This window comes from Labeo rohita, chromosome 7, assembly GCF_022985175.1.
Source record: "Labeo rohita strain BAU-BD-2019 chromosome 7, IGBB_LRoh.1.0, whole genome shotgun sequence".
Lineage (NCBI taxonomy): Eukaryota > Metazoa > Chordata > Actinopteri > Cypriniformes > Cyprinidae > Labeo > Labeo rohita.
In genome coordinates this window covers 21,957,175-21,978,756 of record NC_066875.1, presented here as the reverse complement: position 1 = coordinate 21,978,756, position 21,582 = coordinate 21,957,175, and the positions used below count along the sequence as shown (strand labels likewise).

At 37.4% G+C, this 21,582-nt stretch overlaps 1 protein-coding gene across 1 annotated transcript; it reads left to right on the top strand.

Annotated features, from left to right (window-relative positions):
• Positions 1-5,282: 5,282 nt before the first annotated feature.
• Positions 5,283-20,222, top strand: cdh5 (cadherin 5). Its single transcript, XM_051115145.1, has 12 exons — positions 5,283-5,595; positions 8,847-9,071; positions 10,164-10,446; positions 10,612-10,725; positions 11,205-11,375; positions 11,479-11,657; positions 11,787-12,043; positions 12,171-12,307; positions 12,944-13,056; positions 13,155-13,257; positions 14,267-14,509; positions 17,628-20,222. Exons 2-12 carry the CDS (start codon positions 8,847-8,849, stop codon positions 18,110-18,112), a joined length of 2,310 nt encoding a protein of 769 aa, XP_050971102.1. The 5' UTR covers positions 5,283-5,595; the 3' UTR covers positions 18,113-20,222.
• Positions 20,223-21,582: the final 1,360 nt, after the last annotated feature.

Here is a 21,582-nt window from a genome sequence, read left to right as displayed (position 1 = left end):
ACACTCAGGAGACTTGACAAAATAAGTCTCTGTGTGAGAGATGTGTGCTTCAAATCCAAAAAGCCTTTGGTTAGCCCCTCAGCGAAGAAGTGTCATAAAACAAAAAACCCTTTCACAATCCTAATTGTTTTTCATCATCATCCCCAATTACCAGCCATGAACACCGAGGTGACCAAGATGTGCTTTCAGTTGCGACATCTCTGCCCTTTAACAGCAGGTTTCGGCATGTGTGTGTAATCGGTTAGCAAAGCGCAAATCTGTGCGGTGATTAAAAGTTCAGGGGTGCTGGTCCGAGCCTGTGCAGCTATGTTTCTGAAGGTTCAAACACAGGACATGAGCCGAAGATTAGTTTGGGTCTGGGAGGAAGCCGGGGCTGGCGTTACGGAAATTACTGCAGGGCTGGAGCTGCTTGATTAGGACTGAAGTGATGGGATTAGCAGACCTCTCCGTTTTGGAAAGGTGTAGGAGGGGAGAACAGAGACTTTGAAGCTGGCATTACTAATCACGGTGGGCGTGATACTCTGTATACCATACATGGGGTTGTGACATCAGAGATAAAAATGTAACGTGATTCATTCCCTGTGACTAATTCCGCTAGCGTGTCACCGATGTCGCGCTCGGCAGCCCTCCCTTTGCGAAGCTCGCGCCCGAACGCAGTCACCGGGGAGCGGAAGCTTTCGGTCTCAGTTGTGACATTTTGATTCTGACGTTACAAAGTCCAATTAATATTTTGTGAAGTACCGTGTTGCTTTTGAAACAATATTTACAAAATCACATGTATTTTCTGCCTTCCCGCTATGAGGCAATCCCTCTGCTGCGATTACCCACCCTTGAATATGCTTCCCCCGTTTGTTATTGAAAAAGGTATGAAGGGCAAGTAGGCCCATGATGAAACTCTCTGGCAATTTTAACTCTCTCAAGTCCTTAAACCTGAAGGGAATATGTTCTGGGAATTAATGAATTCAACATGTGAGTGCAAGGAAAGCGACATGAAAGTATCGCCCCGGTCTGTTTTCTCTTACAACTGCGCCTGCATTCTTATTTTGTAGCTCTCTGCTCCGGGTCGTCTCTTCACACATCTTAACATCAAAAATAATGCGCTAACTGGCTGTTGGAAGCTGCATTGCGAGCGCTGGCTCTGTTAGTCTAGCCGCCTGGTTGAATGGGGTGATAAAATTAGCATTAATATGCTTCCTGAAAAGTAAATTAGCAGCTGGCTTTGATATTTCCCTGTGTTTATTTCTTTGTTATTGAATTAGGCAAGAGGTTCGGAAACTCTAAAACCAATACTGACAACTTATCACAACAACGGGAATGGAACTTCTCCCAAATCTAAAGAAAACAAAAGCCACTTTTAAACTTCTGACGGCATCAAACACGAAAGCGTTCTTAGCTTGGATGCTATTGTATTCTTCATGCTGCATAATTTAGCTGAAGCCTTGCAAACAGCAGGATGCATTCGATGCATATTCCTCAGGCACTACTCATTAGCTTTTGAAGGGCTTCTTTGTGTTTCATTATTAAAACAAATTTCACTGGTATGACCGTAACGCAATTATTCCGAGACATGTTACCAAAGCTAAAAAATTACAGACTTTTACGCTTTCATTGCTTCATCCCCAGTGCAACAAATCATTTGTGCTCAGTATGAAAGTCTGATTTCTTTAAATGGGCCATTTTCAGTAAGACTAAAGTGGAAGGAGGGCGATTCAAACACGTTATTCCATCCAGACTATGCCCCAGGGTGGATTTAGGATCACGTTAAGTGAACATTAATGTCTCGTTAAGATCAGTCCAAACGCCTCAAACATGCCGTACATCAGCTTTCTCCGAGGGCCTCCATGCGCTTGGCTGCTCACCCAGGGCAAATGAGAGAAGACAAGAACCCTGCTATTTTTAAAGCACACACTTCACAAGGCATCCACTGCCTCGTGCGGTCTGGTGGGTGATGGTGCAAAGAATGTCTGCTGGACAGCGGCAGGGTTAAACACCACAGTCGTGCCTGCAGGAGGCATAAGAAAAGGTCTCAGATGACGACGAGGAGCATAAAGTATACATCTACACCACTGACCACTGAAGTCGAAATTGTATTTCTCCAGTAAACATTTTAAATGACTATTTCATTATTCCTTCTAAAACATGCTATAAATAAATAAACAATATAAATAAAATAAATATTGTACAAATAAATAAAGACCAATAATACAAACAGTGTAAAAATATTATTGTTGATTATTTATAGTTATTTTAAAGGGGTCATCGGATGCCCATTTTCCACAAGTTGATATGACTCTTAAGTCTTTTAATGAAAAGTCTAATATACTTTGGTTAAAATTTCTCAGTGGTAGTGTAAAACAACACCTTTTTCACCTTGTCAAAAACAGCTCTGTTCACAGTGACCGTTTTGGTGCATGTCCCTTTAAATGCTAATGAGCTCTGCTCACCTCACCCCTCTCTTCCGCAGAGAGAGTGAGACTGTTTAGCCGCATTCGTCAAGGAACTTGCTAACTAGAACATTATTAAGAAAGGCGATTTGCAACAATTGATTATCTGGAGGTGAAGCTGGATCACACATGATTTGTGCTAACAGATTTAGGTAGATCAGGGGGCGCATTTCCTTCAAAAAAAAAAAAGTGATCCACTGCGTCTTCAGCAGCTCAGATGTCGGGAGTGAATGACAACTGCTATGTTCATTATTGCATCCAGCAACAAAACACTTCAATCGCTTGAGGAGACATTCTTGTCTGCACCTGCTCCGGCATCAAAACAATGGCGGACTGTTTTACGCTCACTCAGGGCGGGTCTAAGGTAATCCACTGGGTGGATTTTTATCATTATAGGGTGTTTGTGTACACACATTGCCATGAAAACATTTCAGTTCAAACAACATGTAAAAGTGAATTTTGCATCCAATGACCCCTTTAAAGCATTTATAGTGACTACTTTAATGATTATATTTTTAGAATTTATATATATATATAATTTATTTTTTTTAAAGAAAGTATTATATGATTTTAAATGTTTATTGAAGTCACAACAAAACCCTGGTATATATACAGTATTAGCCTCATCTGTTATTTTTCCAAATCAGCTTTTCCTGTGTAGGGTTTAAGGGAGCGCTGGTACATCCTGAACAGGTGGCCAGTCCATCACAGGCTAATTATTATTATTATTACTGGATAATGAAACTCATGAAATTATTGCTCCATTTACAATAACCAGAGGTTTTATTTCTTATTGAGAAATACACCTGACATCTGAGCAATATGTACTGTACAGTAGCACTGTATGTCTACAGTGAAGACAATACTGTAAAAATGTTTTTCAATTTTGCAGCCAAGGTATGTGGAGAGAGTTGACCTCAACTATTATTCTCTAAGACATCCACTACACATAAAATTGCCTCAGTCACCAACCAGTTATCTAACCTTTCATACTGTATAATTGTATAAGTCTTCCATTCCTGAATACCAGCTGAAATGCACAGATAACATAGAATGAAGTGTGCAAAATGTTCAATTTAGTTTAAAAGATTAGTTCACTCCTGAATAAATATTTCCTGATAATTTACTCACCCCAATGTCACCCAAGATGTTCATGTTTTTTTTTCTTCAGCTGAAAAGAAATGAAGGTTTTTGAGGAAAACATTCCAGGATTTTTTCCATCCGTATGGATGGAATTTAATAGGAGCCAATGGGTTGAAGCCCCAAATTGCAGTTTCAATGCACAATCCCAACTGAGAAATAAAGGTCTTGTCTAGTGAAACAGTTGGTCATTTTCTGAAAAAAAATAAAAATGTATATACTTTTTAACCAGAAATGCTTGTCTTGCACTAGCTCAACTTCATAGTCATGTTGGAAAGGTCACGTGCAGTTAGTTCTTCATCTGTGTACACCGGTTCAAAAAGGTAAGTTAGGGCAAAAAAACTTCTTCTCATTTTCTCCTCCAACTTCAAAATCACCCGGCATCTTTTTTTTTTAACCTTTTTGACTTCCTTTGCACGTTTGCTTTGTAAACACTGGGTCGGTACTTCCACCTATGTCACGCGTGACCTTTCTAACATGACTACGTAATGTGTAAAGTCGAGCTAGTGCAAGACGAGCATTTGTGATTAAAAAGTATATAAATTTGTACTTTTTTAGAAATTGACAGATTATTTCACTAGACCATTTGTGTAGAGCCATTTGAAGCTGCATTGAAACTGCAATGGACCTTCAACCCGCTGATCCCCATTGAAGTCCACTGTATAGAGAAAAATCCTTAAATGTTTTCCTCAAAAACCTTCATTTCTTTTCGACTGAAAAAAAGAAAGACATGAACATCTTGGATGACATGGGGTGAATAAATGATCAGGAAACTAATCCTTTAAGGACGCCAGTCGGTTTCCACTTCATGCTATTTTGAAACAGTATGTTTCAAGACCACAGTATCAAACAGGTTAACATTTTTATCCCTTTATCGCAATCAGAATTTTTTCATGTGTCACTTTTAAAAAATGAGGTCAAGTGATATTCTTCAAAGAGAGGAAGCAGATATAAAGCCAACCAAATTTGAACAAAAGTTCTGCAGGGCGGTCTGAGCAAGGGCTAAAAAAGGATCAAAGGTCAGGTTTTTTTTTTTATCAGAGGCCTGTCGTGGAAGTCTGTCAGCCACGTCTTCCAAAGTGAAGGCCAGTAGACATATTCAAAGAAATAAGAATATCCTCACAAAAGCCAAGGAGCAGACAAACAAACAAATGCAAATGTCAAGCAGGGCTGCACTTCAGCAATTGCCTCTCTGTCTAAGCACCCAGGGGTATTTATCTTGGGTCCCCTGTCAAAACGGCTCGGCCATTCCGTGCAACTAATCCTACTAAACTGACTCTCTCCACTTAGATCAATGGGGCACAACGCTAAGCACTTCTGACAGATACATACATCCGCCGCAAGTCCCAGTCCCTAAACTCAACCCTCCGCTGAACGCACGAGTAGACCCCTCCACCCGCCCCCTTCTCACTTACTACTTTAGACAAGATCACAGAGGCAGATATGACAGTCACAGCCTCTGTAAAATTTAATACCACTCTGAGGAAAATCTCTCAGGATTACTTTAACTCTGTTAACCTGTTTATCCTGCTCTTTATTCTATAGCTTTGAATAATAAATCACTTTTGCTTTTCTCTCCTCTTTAAGGGAGCGAGCTGGAACTTAATGATCTCCCACCTCCGGCCCCCTCAGTCTCTCTCTCCCAGTCGCAATCGCTCCCCGTCTCTTTCGCTCTCTCTCTCGCTCTCGTTCAGCGGCGTAATGCTCCGCTTGCCTCTCAAAGCTACTGGTGGTCAGGGGGCTGCGAATCTTATCTGATTTTCCAGAGAGGGCTTTGGAGCTGGATTGAAGAGGCAGGGACAATAACAGGAAGCGGCCAGAGGAACTGCTGGGCTGGGCTGATCACTTTTGCCACTGGAGGGGCCTGATTGTCCAGTGAGCAGCTCTGTGGGAGCTCAGACAGGTTCACATGCAGCTGGAAACAGACACCGTTGACCTGAGACTGTGGAGGATATAATTTACTGTAGGGATTTTCGAATCGAGGAAGACTGTTGAAGGGACCAAAACTCTGGTAGGTGATTTTTTTTTTTCTTTTAATGTTTATTATATATGTATATATATCTGTCTTTCTAGTCGTATTTTTACTTTCTACTGAAGTTGACGCTATAAAGTTCAGTTTAAATTTGAACTTTTTTTATTATCTCTATATTATATAGTGTATCTATATGTGTGTATTCAATTTGATTTTAATGTAATATTTCACATATGTGTCCAAAAAATTCAAAAGTCTGATTTGAATGATGCTTCCTAGACTAATAGGAAGGAAACTCCCAAGGAACACTGATTACCCATGGGAAGACGTTGAACTTATCTGGATGTTACATTTTACTTAGGAACAGAGAAACAATTATAAATCCGTGCACCATCTGTCCTGCTTTTTTCTTAAAACAGCACAGCAGTTACAGGTTATTCTTAACGTCTTATCCCATATGCCACTATAAAAACAATGCTTTAAGAGATGCAGAAATCAGTGCTATCTCATCATAAAGAACAAAAGTTGGTGATGTTAATTATTAAAGGTCTTGTAAAACATCACAGTTCAGACTATAAATAATCTAAAACCTGCCAGCCGTGAGCTACACGTATACTTGGAATCTAAATGAAGAGGTGTACCAGATGAGTCAGAGGTGAGAACAGGTGCAGTGCACGTACTTCAGACACTGACACCTTTAACAGGTTTCTGGAAGTTGTGACACGGAAGATATGTGATAGAAAGAAGGGGAGAGTTGATGTATGTCAGGCTGAATTTCCTAGAGGAGAGAGTAGGCAGACTGCGGATTGCTGGAAGCTGCTCCGTGATTAAACCTATTTTAATCTGAAGCCCACACATGGACTCACACACATACAGAGAAAGGCTTTTAAATGACTGGTTTAGACCACAATTGCTGTGGAAATGGTGTGCTTTTCAATGATGTCAAATGGTAAGAACAATTTGTAGTGAACACGCTTCAGCGTCAATGTACTGAGATCACAATGAGTCTCAGCTACAAAGCTGTTGATAGCACTGCACTGAATTAAAAAACATGTTTTATGCTGAGAGAGGTGGGTGGGAAATTGAAAAGAAATATGTGACGGTTTACTTTAGACTAGTTTGAGTGTAAATTACCTGCTCTCGTTTTTCTTTTCCTATAAAAATAATAGAATAGAAGAGAGAGGAAAGCAAACATTAGAATTAAATTGACTGTTGTTGTTAATAATATACCAATATAACATGACTAGAAGTGCTGCTGACTGAATTATTAAGAAGTTAATGTTCAGTAGCCAACATTTTTAAATGCAATATGGGTAGCTAACTTTTAAGGAGTTGCAGTTTAGTGCTGCTGTTACATCAAATCTTAGCACTCATGGAACACTGCTTGTCCAGAAAAAGTATTGTACTGAGACATTTGGCATTTACATTTGCAACAAAATAGCCAGTTAGTACTGACCCAGCTAATAAAATTATGCTCTAAGAGCATTTTGCTAATGTGCCCATTAAGTTTTGAAAATTACTACTGTTTGAACATTCAAACACAATTGATATGCAAATGTTAAGGGAACATTCCATTTTATAATTCTGCAAACATTATGAGAATATTACTTTTAAATGTTCTCTGAGCAGTCTGAAACAAGTACACATTTAGAAACATTTAGATAAACCACCAACTAAAACAATTCATCAGATTCTGTGCTTATGTTTTAAGAACATTATCGGAAGAACGTTTTTCATAACTTTCAGAACGTTATCCCAAAGTTCTGAAAACTTTCCTTGATGAGAATAAGATTACAGATGTATTGTACATTATTTTCCACAAGCATTTTAGTAACTTCTATCCACTCAGTGTTGGTAAAATTACTTTGGAAATGTAATAGGTTATAGATTAAAAATTACCCAGTTTAAAATGCAGTAGGTAGTGTAACTATTTCAGTTATTTTATTAATGTAACTGATTACATTTGATTACTTTTCTACATTTAAATTTCTATTTTTTTGCATTTTCTAAACTGTTAATTAGTTTAAAGTCATTTGAACTAGGCAGGGTTAACCTTGATCAAATCAGTTAACACTGATTTCTGACTTTCAAAATCCTTCATCACTTGAATTAAGATTATAAAAATGTCATTTTAAAGCACAGCCACCACAAAATCAGACTTTAGCACGTGATCATTTTCAGATTGTTCCAAGGTTAAATACAGATTTAAAATCATAACAAGATATAGTTTAATAGCTATGATACTGTTTTTGAAATCAAATGTTTGCATGGGGAGACACATCTAAAAATGCCTTAGGGGGAAAAAAAAGCATCTACACAAACCCAAACAGGAAATAAAATGGTTATCGAATAAACATGTGTCCTATTCTGTGTCCTTGACTCCTGAAACATTGGTGTTTCATATTTTAGAGCAATCAATGCAATTTTAGAAAAAACAAATCTGTTACATTTTTTAAAAGTAATTGTAATTTAACTACAAATTTACTGTAACAGATTACAGTTATATTTTTGTAATTAAATTATGTAATTCCGTTACATGTAACTAGTTACTCCCTGTCCACTAATGCAAAAGATCATTTGTCATGTTCTTAAAGAATAGTTAATGTCATAATATGAATATACCTTCTTAAAAATATTTGTTAGTTTAGCTAAGTATAAAAATTTTAAACTCTTATAGCTTTTATACCAAAGTAGTGGATAATGAACCGCATTGCCCTTTTACCCTTAACCTGATTGGGGGTGAAAAAGACATGAATAAACAGGAACATCTGAATAGGAACTAACTGGAAGTATAGTACATATACAACATTATGCACTGCCCGTAAATTTCTAAATCCACTGTTATGAAATGAGGGCATTTTATACCTTATGTAAAAGTAATAGTTTTGAGTGGAAGAATTTATGAGGCCCTATAGCAAAGATTTAGTAGTTTGGGAACACTTAAGAAGCATAATCCACCTCATCTTAATATCATCATCTAAATGAGTCTAACATAAGAATAGTTCATCAAACTAAAGCGTGTTATCTGGGGTGGGAACGTATTAGTAGGCTTTAATAGTATCACACAGTTAGAGTGTGCTGTTTCCCATGATTCAGAAGAATACAGTCGAAAGACTGTGCGACAGGAAGAACCCTAATGAGACAGACAATGTAATGAAGGGATTTCTTTCTTTCTTTCTTTCTTTCCAACATTAAACATACTGAGGTCTTTGAGGCTGAAGAAACCACCCTGAAAGACATGAATTAATGTATATATTTTTGTACTGTGGTTCCATTCATGTGGTGTACAGATGATGAAACAGTCTGCCTGGAGGCAGATGACTGAGCCTGGCTTCTGGGCAGGTGTCCTGGTCATTTTATGTACCCTCAGCGTGGGAGCTGATGTCCACCAAGCTCTGAAAACACCATCCATGCAGAGCAAAGTGCTTCAAAGACATAAGAGAGACTGGAAATGGGATAAACTTTTTGTGAATGAGGAAATGCCTCCAAAAAGTCCACCTGAAAAAATTGGAAAGGTAAAGGGTGCTACTTTGAATATATGCAAAATCTACTGCTTAATTCAAAGTCATATGAGGAATTACATGTAAGTTTAGACATAATGAACCAAATCTTTAGGTTCTTGTAATATTTGTTCAACCCAGTCTCATAAAAACACGTACCTGTGGGTATTGTTCTGCAACACCGTTTTTACGTACCTTACTGTACGTTTTGCGGCAGTTTCAAAGAGAAATGTCCACTGACTGGCGCTAAAACACAGGTTAAATAAGTGAACCCCGGCACGTTTTTATTACGTTGATATAGGTACGTATTGCTGTGTATTTATTACCTTGCTTCAGGTACTTTTTGCGGCAGTTCAAAGTTCAGATATCCGGGGACTGTCGCTAAAAGTTAAAGCTCTATAGTGTTGGAAATATGCCGTACACCAAACCCCCAACCCTAAACCTACCCGATAGTGTTAACAAATGCAAAACTGATATAACATTTGTTGACGCAAGCGTGCCATATGAATCTTCCTTCTGTGCAGATTTGAACTGTTTTGTCGAAAAACAGATTCGTCCCGGCGCTCTTCACCTCTCAAGTACATCACCTTACTGCGTGAGCTACCGAACAAACCTACCATCTAAGAAAATCCATAGATATGAAGCTGGATATGTGACGCTAACATTCAAAAGTTTAAATTTTCAAATGTCGCAGGATGTTAAAATTCTTTTGAATCATAACATCCCAGACAGCAAGCAGTTTCGGCCCAGATCCGGCTCACATCTGGCCCACATGGATTTCACATGGGCCAGGTCTGGGCCGGATCTGGGCCAACACTATGTTGCTGTCCGGGGTGATATTATTCAAATAACTGTGCGAAAATTGCGCTTATTACTCGGAACTCTGTAAATCATACTTTGTGTGAAAAGGAATAAAAGGTGTCGGAGTTTTACTGCCTATAGTGTTCATTTATTTTGGAAACTGCAGTGATGTGTACTTACTGGTACGTATTTCGTGTCTTGCGAAAAAGTGCCCCTTGGTACGTTTTTGCCATGAGACCAGGTCATTTGTTCTAATGCTTGTTTTTATTTCTGTTCCTTTTTTTTCCCATATTTTTCCCTTTTTAGCTAGACAATACATTCTTCACTTCGTCCGCAAGATATATTCTCTCAGGAGACGGTGCTAACAACATTTTTACTGTAAATGACAATGGGGATATTGTTGTCAATGCAAAGTTGGACCGGGAGAAGCAAAGCGTCTACAAACTGTCAGCTTCACTCATCGACATTTATAACAAAAAGCATCTTGACAGCGATGATACGTTTGTAATAGTGGTCATGGATATTAATGACAATAGCCCTGTGTTTCATCCTGACCAACCTGGATCCATCAGCGAGTCTTCTAAAGCAGGTAAGAGGGTGGCCATGATGTCTGTGTGTATACAGCTTTACAGTATCTTAACTGTAAAGAAAGACTTGATGGATTTGTGAAATGTGGATTTTGTTGCAGTATTGTAAAACAGCCAGCAAAACATTTGATTTTATGCATACATTTTTGGACACATTATCTTTCTAGGATCAAAAGTAATGACAGTTAATGTAACTGATGCTGATGATCCCACCACTCAGAATGGAATGGTTGGGTATAAACTGCTGAATGGAACAGATCTCTTCAGCATCAACAATAAAGGTAAGCAGTTGTAAACTTTGGGGTCATGCAAGTGTGCTTGTTTGTTTGTTTCCAAGTGATCTTTAAAGACGTCTCTTATGCTCACCAAGGCTGCATTCATTTCTACTTAATTAATGAATGAATTAAAATTCTTACAATTTAGAGTAACCTTTTTCTGTTTTACTATTAAAAATGCAATTTACTGTATACCTGTCATAGCAAAGCTGATTTCTCAACCGCCATTAGTCTTTAGTGTCACATGAACCATCAGAAATCATTCTAATATCCTGATTTGATGCTCAAGAAATTGTTTTCTTATTATTATCAATGTTGAAAACAGTTGTGCTCCTTAATACTTAAGTGAAAACCATGATACATTTTTCAAGTATTCTTTGATTAATAGAAAATTCAAAAGCATGAATGTTCAGCAGTATTTATTTGAAATGGAAATATTTTGTAACTTCAAAAATGTCTTTGTTTCTTTGTTTGCTTGTTTTTAGGTGAAATCAGTACTTTGACAAGCAGCCTTGACAGAGAGAAACAGAGTCAGTATCTAATTGCTGTACAAGCCAAAGACATGCCAGACGTTATTGGGAGTGGGAATTCTGCTACTGCCATTGTGACTATCAACATTACTGATATAAATGACAATATTGCCACCTTCACTAAAGGTAAGTCTAAAAACTGTTACTAAATATTTTGTAGAGACACACTGCATGCTAGACTAGACTATTTTTTAAAATCAACGTCAATAGATGTCTTTTTCTCTTGCAGGACAATACCGATTTGATGTAAAAGAAGACAGCAAACCTGGACATCAAATTGGCAAGTTAGAAGTGGAGGACAAAGACGAGATACAAAACAAAGATCCAACTTTTACTATACATAAATTTGGTGAAGTGTTTAACATAAAACAAAGTAATGAGAAAGATGGAATTCTTAGCCTCAAAGTGGTAAGCATTTCAAACTTCAATACTGAACGTGCTACTATCCAATTAGAATTTTTAAGACTGAGCAGTGCTTTTAATGATTTCAATTGAAATATCAGCTCTTGAATTATTAATTTGATAATTTGTTTCCAGCCTCTCGACTATGAAACGCTGAAGGCGTACACATTTACTGTAAACGTGGATGAGCACACAGTATCTAAATCACCAGATAACCGAGGACCCAACCTGCTGACGAGAGCCCAGGTTTTCATCAATGTAATTGATGTGGACGAGCCACCTGTTTTCAGCCAAACTGAATACAAGTTTAGCATCAACGAGGGCCCATTCAAGAATCCAGTCATTGGAGCGGTTTCAGCAAAGGATCCAGATGCAGCTGCTTACAAAATACGGTATAAACTAAACTGTATTTTTTAAAAAAGAAAGAAAGGCTTTCAGTGTTTTGCTGTTCTGTCATAAAAGTTATAGACTAAACAGACCAAAATGATTTAATCTAATGTTGACATTTGATCACTCCAGGTACTCTATTGAAGACCCAAACTGTCCTGTAACTGTGGATCCTGTACAAGGACACCTGTCCTTAAAGAAGCAACTGGACAGAGAGGAACAATCCTCGTACACGTTCCAGGTTACAGCACACGAGGATATACCAAATGGTAAGATTTACTACTACCAACTTAACTATTTACACTACCAGTCAAACGTTTAGACACACCTTCAATTTTTTCCACATTTTACAAAATATATACTCATATATAATATAGTTATACAACTGTGAAATAATACAGATGCGTTTTGCATTTTCCTTTAAATAAAGCCTTTAAATAAAAATGTATTTACCACCATGAGGATCATTAATTCAGTTAAGTGTGTCTAAATGTTTAGTATTTGTGTTTCCAAAATATAAGCATTGGTATAATTTTGTGATTTTAGTTATTTATATTCTGGAGGGATCACAAGCTCAATGAATTAGCTCTGGCTAAATGATCTGTTAATCAAAGATTTGGTTCAATAGATCCAACAGAACGTGACTTCTGGGAACTGTTTTTTTTGCTGTGCTAATTATGTTTATTTGCAAGAGTACTTTAATTTAATTAAAAACGAATATAATAGCAAACATTTTAGTTAAAATGTCTTTATATATTTACCAAATAACCCCTGCCAAGAAACAGTAACATTCATAGAAAGTCTTTTTTCGTAGTAGTAGGTTTGACAAAATTAAATATAAGCATCATCATCATTAGTAAGATCATCCTTTTTATCATCACTATTTTTTTTTTTTTCTTCTGAAGGTTTAAAGTCCTATGCAATGGTTAATCTAAAGGTTCTTGACATTAATGACAATGCACCAGAACTAACTAACGGGACCTACGTGTATGTTTGTGAGAGTGATAAACCTGGAACGGTAAGGAGAACACTTGAACACATTTCACATTAACAAATTTATAACATTCCTTTAGCTATATATATTTCCATAATCCTTCATTTATTACCCTCTTGCAGATCATCGGGACTGTGGGTGCATACGACAAGGATGAAAATTCAGGCAGATTCCGTTTCACTCTGGCGAAGAAGAGCTCAAACTTTTCCCTTCATGACAATCAAGGTGAGTTAAATTCATGTTTACCAAAGTTGATCTACAGAGTAGTTCAGCCACTCTACCATTATAGATTGGGGATAATGTTTGTAATGTTGAATTTAAAAGATCTAGTTTCAGACTGCTTTATCCTTAGTCCTTTGTTTACTCCAAAGCAAACTAACTGCTTATCATTCCTAGAGTAATCAGGTATAAAAGAAATAGGACACAACTCACCAAAACACTGTAATATGCATTAGGTACAAGCTTTCTAAAAGCAGCAGCCATGCACAATGAATCTATGATCTGACACTCCATGTTCTAAATGTGCCAGACTGAGGAACATTTTCAGAACACTGTGGTTTCTTTTCTCACAGCTGTATAATGAACTAATATGACAATTTACTGCTTTAAGCTGGCAGAAACAAGTAGAAAGGAAACCAAAGTAGCTTGTTAAGGTCCACTGGAACAAAGAGAAATATCTTGGACTTTTGTTTTTAATAAAAACCATATATAAGCATGTTGAAATGAATTCAGAAGAATCATGTGACACTAAAAACATAAAATTCAGCTTTGCCATCACAGGAATAAATTACATTTTATATAGTTCTAATTGTAATTTCACAATTTTACAGTTTTTTGTGTGTTTTTACATATAAATGCAGCCTCGGTGAGCATAAAGTAATGTTTTAGTTAGACAAAAGAATGTTGCTTTTTTACAGCTGCAACTGACTTTCCTTAAAATGTGCTAGAAGAGCACTTCAAATTAGGCCACACGAATGTCAGAGTGAAGACTTACTCTTCCTACTATTGTGTGAAATGGGATATTCTTAGGCCTGGTTGCATTGAATTGTCAGAAGAAACTCAGCAACATTTCCCTTCAAGCATCAACAGAAAACAAAAGCAGAGTCCAATGACAACAATAGCACTGCTGATTAAAATTGTTAGCTTGCACCTGTGGCATACACAGTCAGTCATTTCCCCTGAATAAGAGCGAAATTAACGACTTGCTCTCTTCAATTATTAATATTTGTTGTAGATAACACTGCGAGCATTAAGCTGAAGGAAGGCGGTTTCAGTACAGAGCACTCGGTGGAACATGTACTGGAAATCGAAATTGCAGATGGAGGTACACCAGAACAGAAGAGCATTAACGTCCTCCATATTAAAGTGTGCACATGCCAGACGGATCGACGGGTGGAGTACTGTATGGCCTACGCCCGGACCGGAATGAGCGTCAGCGCCATCTTAGCCATTCTTCTCTGCATCATCACCATCCTGGGTACATTTATGCTTATCTCTTATCTCAGTTGCTTTTCTTTTTTCTGTTACAAATATATCCATACAAGGGCAATGACACATTTTTTAGTGTTTTCTTTTTTTAAAAGAAATTAAAACAAAACACATTTTTAAACAGCAACTGCATCATTTAATCAAGCCCAGCAAAACAGATTATAAAGGATTCATGACCTGACAGGAGGGTGGTTATATTAATGATACATGTGAACATTTTAAATCCTGTCTTTGAGGAAAGGCTTTTCTCTGTAATTTCCCAAGAGGAGATGCTGTTTATTTTATTCACAATCTTAGGATCCTTTAAGTGGTCTGGTTGTATAAATAAACCAGGGATGGAACACTGTAAATTAAAGCATGTAAGAGAGTCGCTTAACTCCATATTTATTGTTAGTTCGTGTACTGTATATGATGAGTATGTTTTCTCATACAGTACTAGAAAAAAGGCACAGAAGCTGTCACTGGGGCTATACCTTTTTAAAAGTTACACTTATGGTCTTATTTACCCATAAAGGGTGCTTATTAGTTCACCCATAAATGAAAATTGCTCCATGGTTTACTCACCCTTAAACCATTTTAGGTGTTAATGACTTTATTCTTTGAGACGAATACAATTGGAGTTTTTTTTTTTAAAAATGTCCTGGCTCTTCTAGCTTTAGAATGGCAGTAAGTGGGGGATGAGATTTTGAAGCAAAATAAAGTACATCCATACATCATAAAAAGTGCTCCACATGGTTCCGGAGGGTTAATAAAGGCCTTCTGAAGTGAATCGATGCGTTTGTGTGAGAAAATATCCATATATAAAACTTTATAAATCGTAATCTCTACACTCTAAAAAATCCTGGGTTAAAAACCCAACTTGGGTTATTTGGCAATCCAGCACTGGGTAAATATTGGGCAGAACACATGCTGGGTTATTTTGACCCAGCTGGTTGGGTTAAATGTTTTTTAAAATGTTTTATGTTTTATTGCTGGTTTAAAATGGACTGGACCTTATAAAAACACACAGAGAATTACTAGAGGGAACAGCAATAATCAAAATATAAACATTTATTATTAAGCAAGAAAACATGGACAAAATAAAAGACAAATTGAATTTATTTGGATGAATACAGCATAGTTTACATTATTACATGCATTTAAACTCATTTAACAAGCATTTTGGACATTAAAATGTAACATTTAAAAGTAGCATTTTAATTTTTATGTATTCAGGCATTCTCTGTAATCGCTTTTTACCGAAATAGCTGTTAATTCTCATGTCAGTGTGTCGCCGAAATCTGAGCCTGTGAAGGGCTGCTGTTCCCCGGGTTAACTGCGAACTTCAGACTGCGGCCTCGCATTTCACTCATAGCTAAAAGATGTCCACAAACAAACAGTACTGACATTACAGAACATATTTTAAGATAGAGTAGAAAAAATATCCCAGTGTTGAAAATGACCCAGCAACTTAGTTACAGAAAAATTACCCAGCACCTGGGTAAAAAAAATCTTAAATATAATCCAATAAAATGACCCAACGGGCTGAACCCAGTGCGCATTTAACCCACATTTGGGTTAAAAAAATAACCCGGCATTTTTTAGAGTGTAGCGTCCGTTAAAGCCTGGTTAAGGCTACACCAGGGGTGCCCAGACTCGGTCCTGGAGGGCTGGTGTCCTGCAGAATTTAGCTCCAACCCCAATTAGACACACCTGAACCATCTAATCAAGCTCTTACTAGGCATAACAGAAACTTCCCAACAGGTGTGTGAGGCAAGTTGGAATTAAACTCTGCAGGACACCGGCCCTCCAGGACCGAGTTTGGGCACCCCTGGGCTACACAATTTTTCACATGCTGTTTTAACAGTCACTGTGTCATCTTATTCGATTCCTAAAATTGGCTGGTGTCACAGATGCGGCGCAACACATCATGGACAACATGCTAGACTTTCGGGTGCTACCCGACATCACATGCTGTCTTTAACATTGTGAAACTGTCATCTTCTTCCCAACGCTCACTGTGGCTGGTGTCACAGCAACACCCTACGCAACTCATCATGGACAACATGCTAGACTTTCGGTGTTGTCGTTGTGTCATCCACTATGACACACTACACAAGATGAAACAACAAAAATAACAGACGCGGAAACGCAGAGAAGAGAGCAAAACAAAACACCGTTCAACAGTTCGAAATACAAAACGAGGATTTGTAAAGAAAAATGTCAGAGGATTTCGATATAAGCCAAGAGGCCACTGATTTTCCTTTGCTGTAAATAAAACTCGGTTCTTGTGAGACTAGCGTATTCTTACCAGAGCTTACGCTACGCCTACATCCTACAACATCCGTTGGAACGCCACTTTCTCGTGAACGTTCATATGACAGTTAGCGGAAGCTAGAGATACGTTTATAAAGTTTTAAAAATGCTTATTTTTCTTACATGAATACATCAGTTTGCATCAGAAGGTCTTTATTAACCCCCTGGAGCTGTGTGGAGTAATTTTTATGCAGATGGACGCACTTTATTAGATTTCAAAATCTCAACAGCCATTCACTGCCATTATAAGGCTTGGAAGAGCCAGGACATTTTTTAATATAACTCTGATTGTATTCATCTGAAAGAAGAAAGTCATATACACCTAGGATGGATTGAGGGTAAGTAAATAATGGGGTATTATCCCTTTAAAGTATGTTATTACCTAACATAGTAAAAATACATTTTAGTACATTTTAAAAAAGGAGACACCTCGTGCCTTTTTTTTCTTAAAGCGTAAGTGACATTTTGCTTGCATCTCTACTCCTTTTCCAAAGTAGAGATTTGTTCTTGCATTCCTAGATGTGAGAAACAAGGCAAGAGTGATGACAATTAAAACAATCCGCTGAACTGCAGTCACACCGTCAGACAGACGTGAAGTGTTGACGCCTTCTGAAGTTCACATACCCCCATGATAACAACAGACTTCCTTTTCATCACCACCTTATGTTCTTTTCCACTTGTGTTGTCAATCAAAATTTATAATGAGTTTAGTTTACAGAAATAAACCAGGAAGTTTTTAAAATGATTATGAATGAAAGAGCCAAAAAGAAACACTAATATTGATATTGTGTCTATGTCTTTCATCTTCCTAGTCATCGTCATCCTCATAGTTTTGCGGAGGCGCTATCAGAAAGAAGTTCTGGTTAACAAGTCTTCTGGCGAGATCCACGAGCAGCTGGTGAGATACGATGAAGAAGGAGGTGGAGAAATGGACACAAACGGTTATGACGTTTCCATCTTGTCCTCTGCTTGTCACGACGGCAGCTTTCGGCCCAGCACTGGGCCTTCTCTGTATGCCGTGGTAAAGAAACCCTCTGCTTGTAAGGGTGACATGGCCGTGATGATCGAGGTGAAGAAGGACGAGGCCGACCACGACCGTGATGGGATTCCCTACGATACTTTACACATCTACGGCTACGAGGGATCTGAATCCCTGGCCGGTTCCCTCAGCTCTTTGGACTCATCCTCCACTGGGTCCAATCTGGACTACGACTTCTTGCACGAGTGGGGGCCTCGTTTCAGGACCCTAGCTCAGCTCTATGGAGTAGACGGTTCGGACACTGACAGCTCCGACTGATCCTACTGCAGGCCGAGGTTTACAGGTAGTCATCGTCCTAGGAGGACACATCAGCATGATGGAGACTGCTGTCTTCTCTTCATGGGACTTTTTGTAAGGGTCCCTTAAAGAAAGAGATCAACAAGTGCCAATACTTGTTTCCTTCATGCATTGTTATGACATTATGATGAGCACTACTTCATTTGTAATTTTCATAGAGCAAGTGTATGTTAGTAGAAAAACTCGTCTTGGTTTTTCAGACTGGTTTTTCTCCAGGTGGATTTTGTATAAAACAGCGTTGGACACTGGTCAGACAAACTCTTTTTTTAGGCTGGTTTATCCTTACAGCAAAACTGATTTCAGTTTAACACAAAATATTTGCGTTCATCTTTTCTTTTTGCGTACATTGTATTACTCAACCGAATCTCATGTAAAAACATATTTGTTGCGACTTGGTGGTCAATTCGTGTGAATTTGTATGATTAGATTCTAACCGAAAACACATAACTGAGATTACACAAATAATATCAATTTGCAATTTTCAACCAGTTTTAGAAGTTACAAGTAGCAATGAGATTGTGGTGTTTTTTTATACTTTTTACATTGTTTTTTGCATCTTGTATTCCTTTAAAAATCCTCAGTTTACCAGTTTTTTTTGTTTTTTTTTTCTATGTATACAAGTGTTTTCTGGACTCTTGGTCAGTGTAACTGCAGAGCCAGCATTGTTCAGCAGACTCGTCTCATCAGGAAAACTACTGTATTGCCATGGGAGCAACAAGGAAGTGGTGATAACTGTACTTTGAAAGAATTAAAGGCTACTCCAAGTTTATTTGACAGGAATCATCAGCACATTGATTGTTATGAGTAAAGCCCAAATCTCAAAGGTCGACCATTATAAGGCAATTGCAGACGTCTCAGGAAACGTGCAGCTAGTTGTATGCCTGTTGAAATGTGAGAATTGGTCTGAATAACTGTATTACCATGTGAATCATAAGTGTGGCTATATATTTAACAGCGTCAAATGAGAAAAAAGCTAAATTGAACTTGTTACATAATATTTTGATCATTGTTCAAACAAAAACATGTAGCAAACCAGCCAGCGTCTTGACAATATTGTTCATCCTTCATTCAAGACTAAATAGACAAGAGAATCTCCATTCATTGACAAATCTGTAAACCATCTTTATACTTTAAATATTTACCTCTGTGCACAAACTCTACCCTGTTTCCCCTATTAACCATGGGCACAATATGTGGAAGCCACCTTCTCCCTTTCCTGTAGGGAATTACACGCCAAGCACTCTTCTCCCGTCTTGTTTAAAATGAGCAGCTCCGTCACTGAAATGTCAACTTCCCGTCTGACTGAGCACAAGGAAACACACTTCCTGTTCCCTTATCTTTCAAGTGAAGGAACAGATTGAAACCGTTTTCCTGTTTTCTTGTCTTAAAGGCATGAAGAAAGAAAACTGAGGAGAGCAGGAAAATGTTAAAGAACAACATAAATCACGCTGCGTTGATCACAAAGGCATTGTCCTTCAAGACAAACGGTGCTGCTCTTGAATGTTTTTTTTTTTTTCTTTCTTCACCGTAGAATTTTGTCTGTTTTAGTCTTTTTCTTAAATTATTTTAAAGAAATACCTTATAATTCTATCTATATCATTCTGGTTGTAGAATTAGACGTCTAATCACTGGAATATGTAACTGCTCAATCAGATAAACTGCACATCTTCTCATGATTGAAATGATCAGTCATATTTCTCAAGTGTACAGAAAGTTGAAGAAAAACTGGAACTGTAACAAATGGCCTTCAGTTGACTGTACATGTGATTGTTCATTGTTGTTATCATATTTTCTGTAGGTATGTATGCGTTGAATTATGCGCAGTTTAAAGTGTATACTGTGTCGTATGAACATTTTGAAACAAACAAATAGTGTCGGATTTATTGGGAAGGTCCAGTAGATGTCAGTATTGGGCAGTCAGACTAAACATTTTAGTATATGGCTCTTGTGTGTGTTAGAGGGACAGAAATATGTGCCTTTTTTCTATTGTTTCTATTGTTAAAAATCTACTTTTGTTTTCTCTTTTGAAACTGACAATTTTGTATTTGAATAATAAACGTCATATTCCATAGTTTAACTGTGCTTCATTTAAAATAAACTGTAGAATGGCGTTTAATGAGGAAAAACAGCAAGTTTAATGACAAAATGTCAAAGAGCGTTTGTCTCATTAAACCAATGTTGTCTGGGTAGCAGAGGGTGCCTTGAGGTGAAGTTCACAATATCTGTTATTCATCGCGCAGACAAACAGATCACACAGATAGCGGCACGTTAGCGGAAATTCCACCGTGATGTCACGCCTAACACATCTGTGAGACACCCAGCTGGGACTTCCTGAGCCTTCAGACTTGGCCATTCATGGTATATATACAAAGTAATGGCTTTCTTACAATGAACTAAGATAATGCAGTATAACAGAGGAAAAATCATCAAATACATATTCATATTCACCTAAATAAATAACACTCAAATGAGTGTTTTGTATAACCCATGCTGTCTTGTATAATCCAGTATTAATTCAATAGTCACACTGCCATTCAAGAGTTCTTCTTTGAAAAAAAATCACAGAAGGCACGGATGCATCTGTCAATCCGTAATACTGTAAGATGATATTACTGTATAGAAATCGATTGAATATACCAAAAAAAATAAAGATAAAAAAACACACTTATGTATGAGTATATAAATAGATGTATTTTTCCTTTTTTTTTTTTTTTTTGGTATATTCACCAAACTTAGGTATGATTTCTTTCTTAGGTGTGATTATGTATGTGCGTATATATATTTATTAGGGGTGTAACGGTACAGATGTCACGGTTCAGTACCAGTACCTCGGTTCAGGGGTCACGGTTCAATACAATTTCGGTACAACAGGAAAACAAACAAACAAAGAAACAAACAAACAAAAAAAAACAAATCTACTGTGCTAGATTTCTTTTCATTTATTTTTAACATTTTAAAAATGTTCTACATGTGAAAATACTATATATTATATCAAATTATAATGTCATATATAGGCTATAAAATATGCAGTACATACATACAAGGAATAAATACTTGACATATATTTAATCTGGTTAACTGTTAGACAAGGGGGAAAGAAGTGCAACATGTAACGTAGCCTATATTTGCTGAGTTTCTGTTCAGTTTTGTGACAGAAAGGAAACTCAAATGGCAGAAAGCGACACAAACACAAAACATATACATGAGCGCACCCGCCTCACTGTGTCACCGTGGGAATGCGTTAGCATATTTAACTACATTAAATATATGTCAAGTATTTATTCCTTGTATGTATGTACTGCATATTTTATAGCCTATATATGACATTATAATTTGATATAACATTTAGTATTTACACATGTAGGTGGAAAAAAAATTGTAATTTGTACTACTGTCTGTTAAAAATAAATGAAAAGAAATCTAGCACAGTA

Excerpts from the sequence above, each read along its gene's own strand:
- cdh5 (XM_051115145.1), top strand. The coding sequence starts at position 8,847 with ATGATGAAACAGTCTGCCTGGAGGCAGATGACTGAGCCTGGCTTCTGG. Across the intron at positions 10,726-11,204 it reads CTTCAGCATCAACAATAAAG|GTGAAATCAGTACTTTGACA; the intron begins GTAAGCAGTTGT and ends GCTTGTTTTTAG. Across the intron at positions 13,258-14,266 it reads TTCCCTTCATGACAATCAAG|ATAACACTGCGAGCATTAAG; the intron begins GTGAGTTAAATT and ends TATTTGTTGTAG.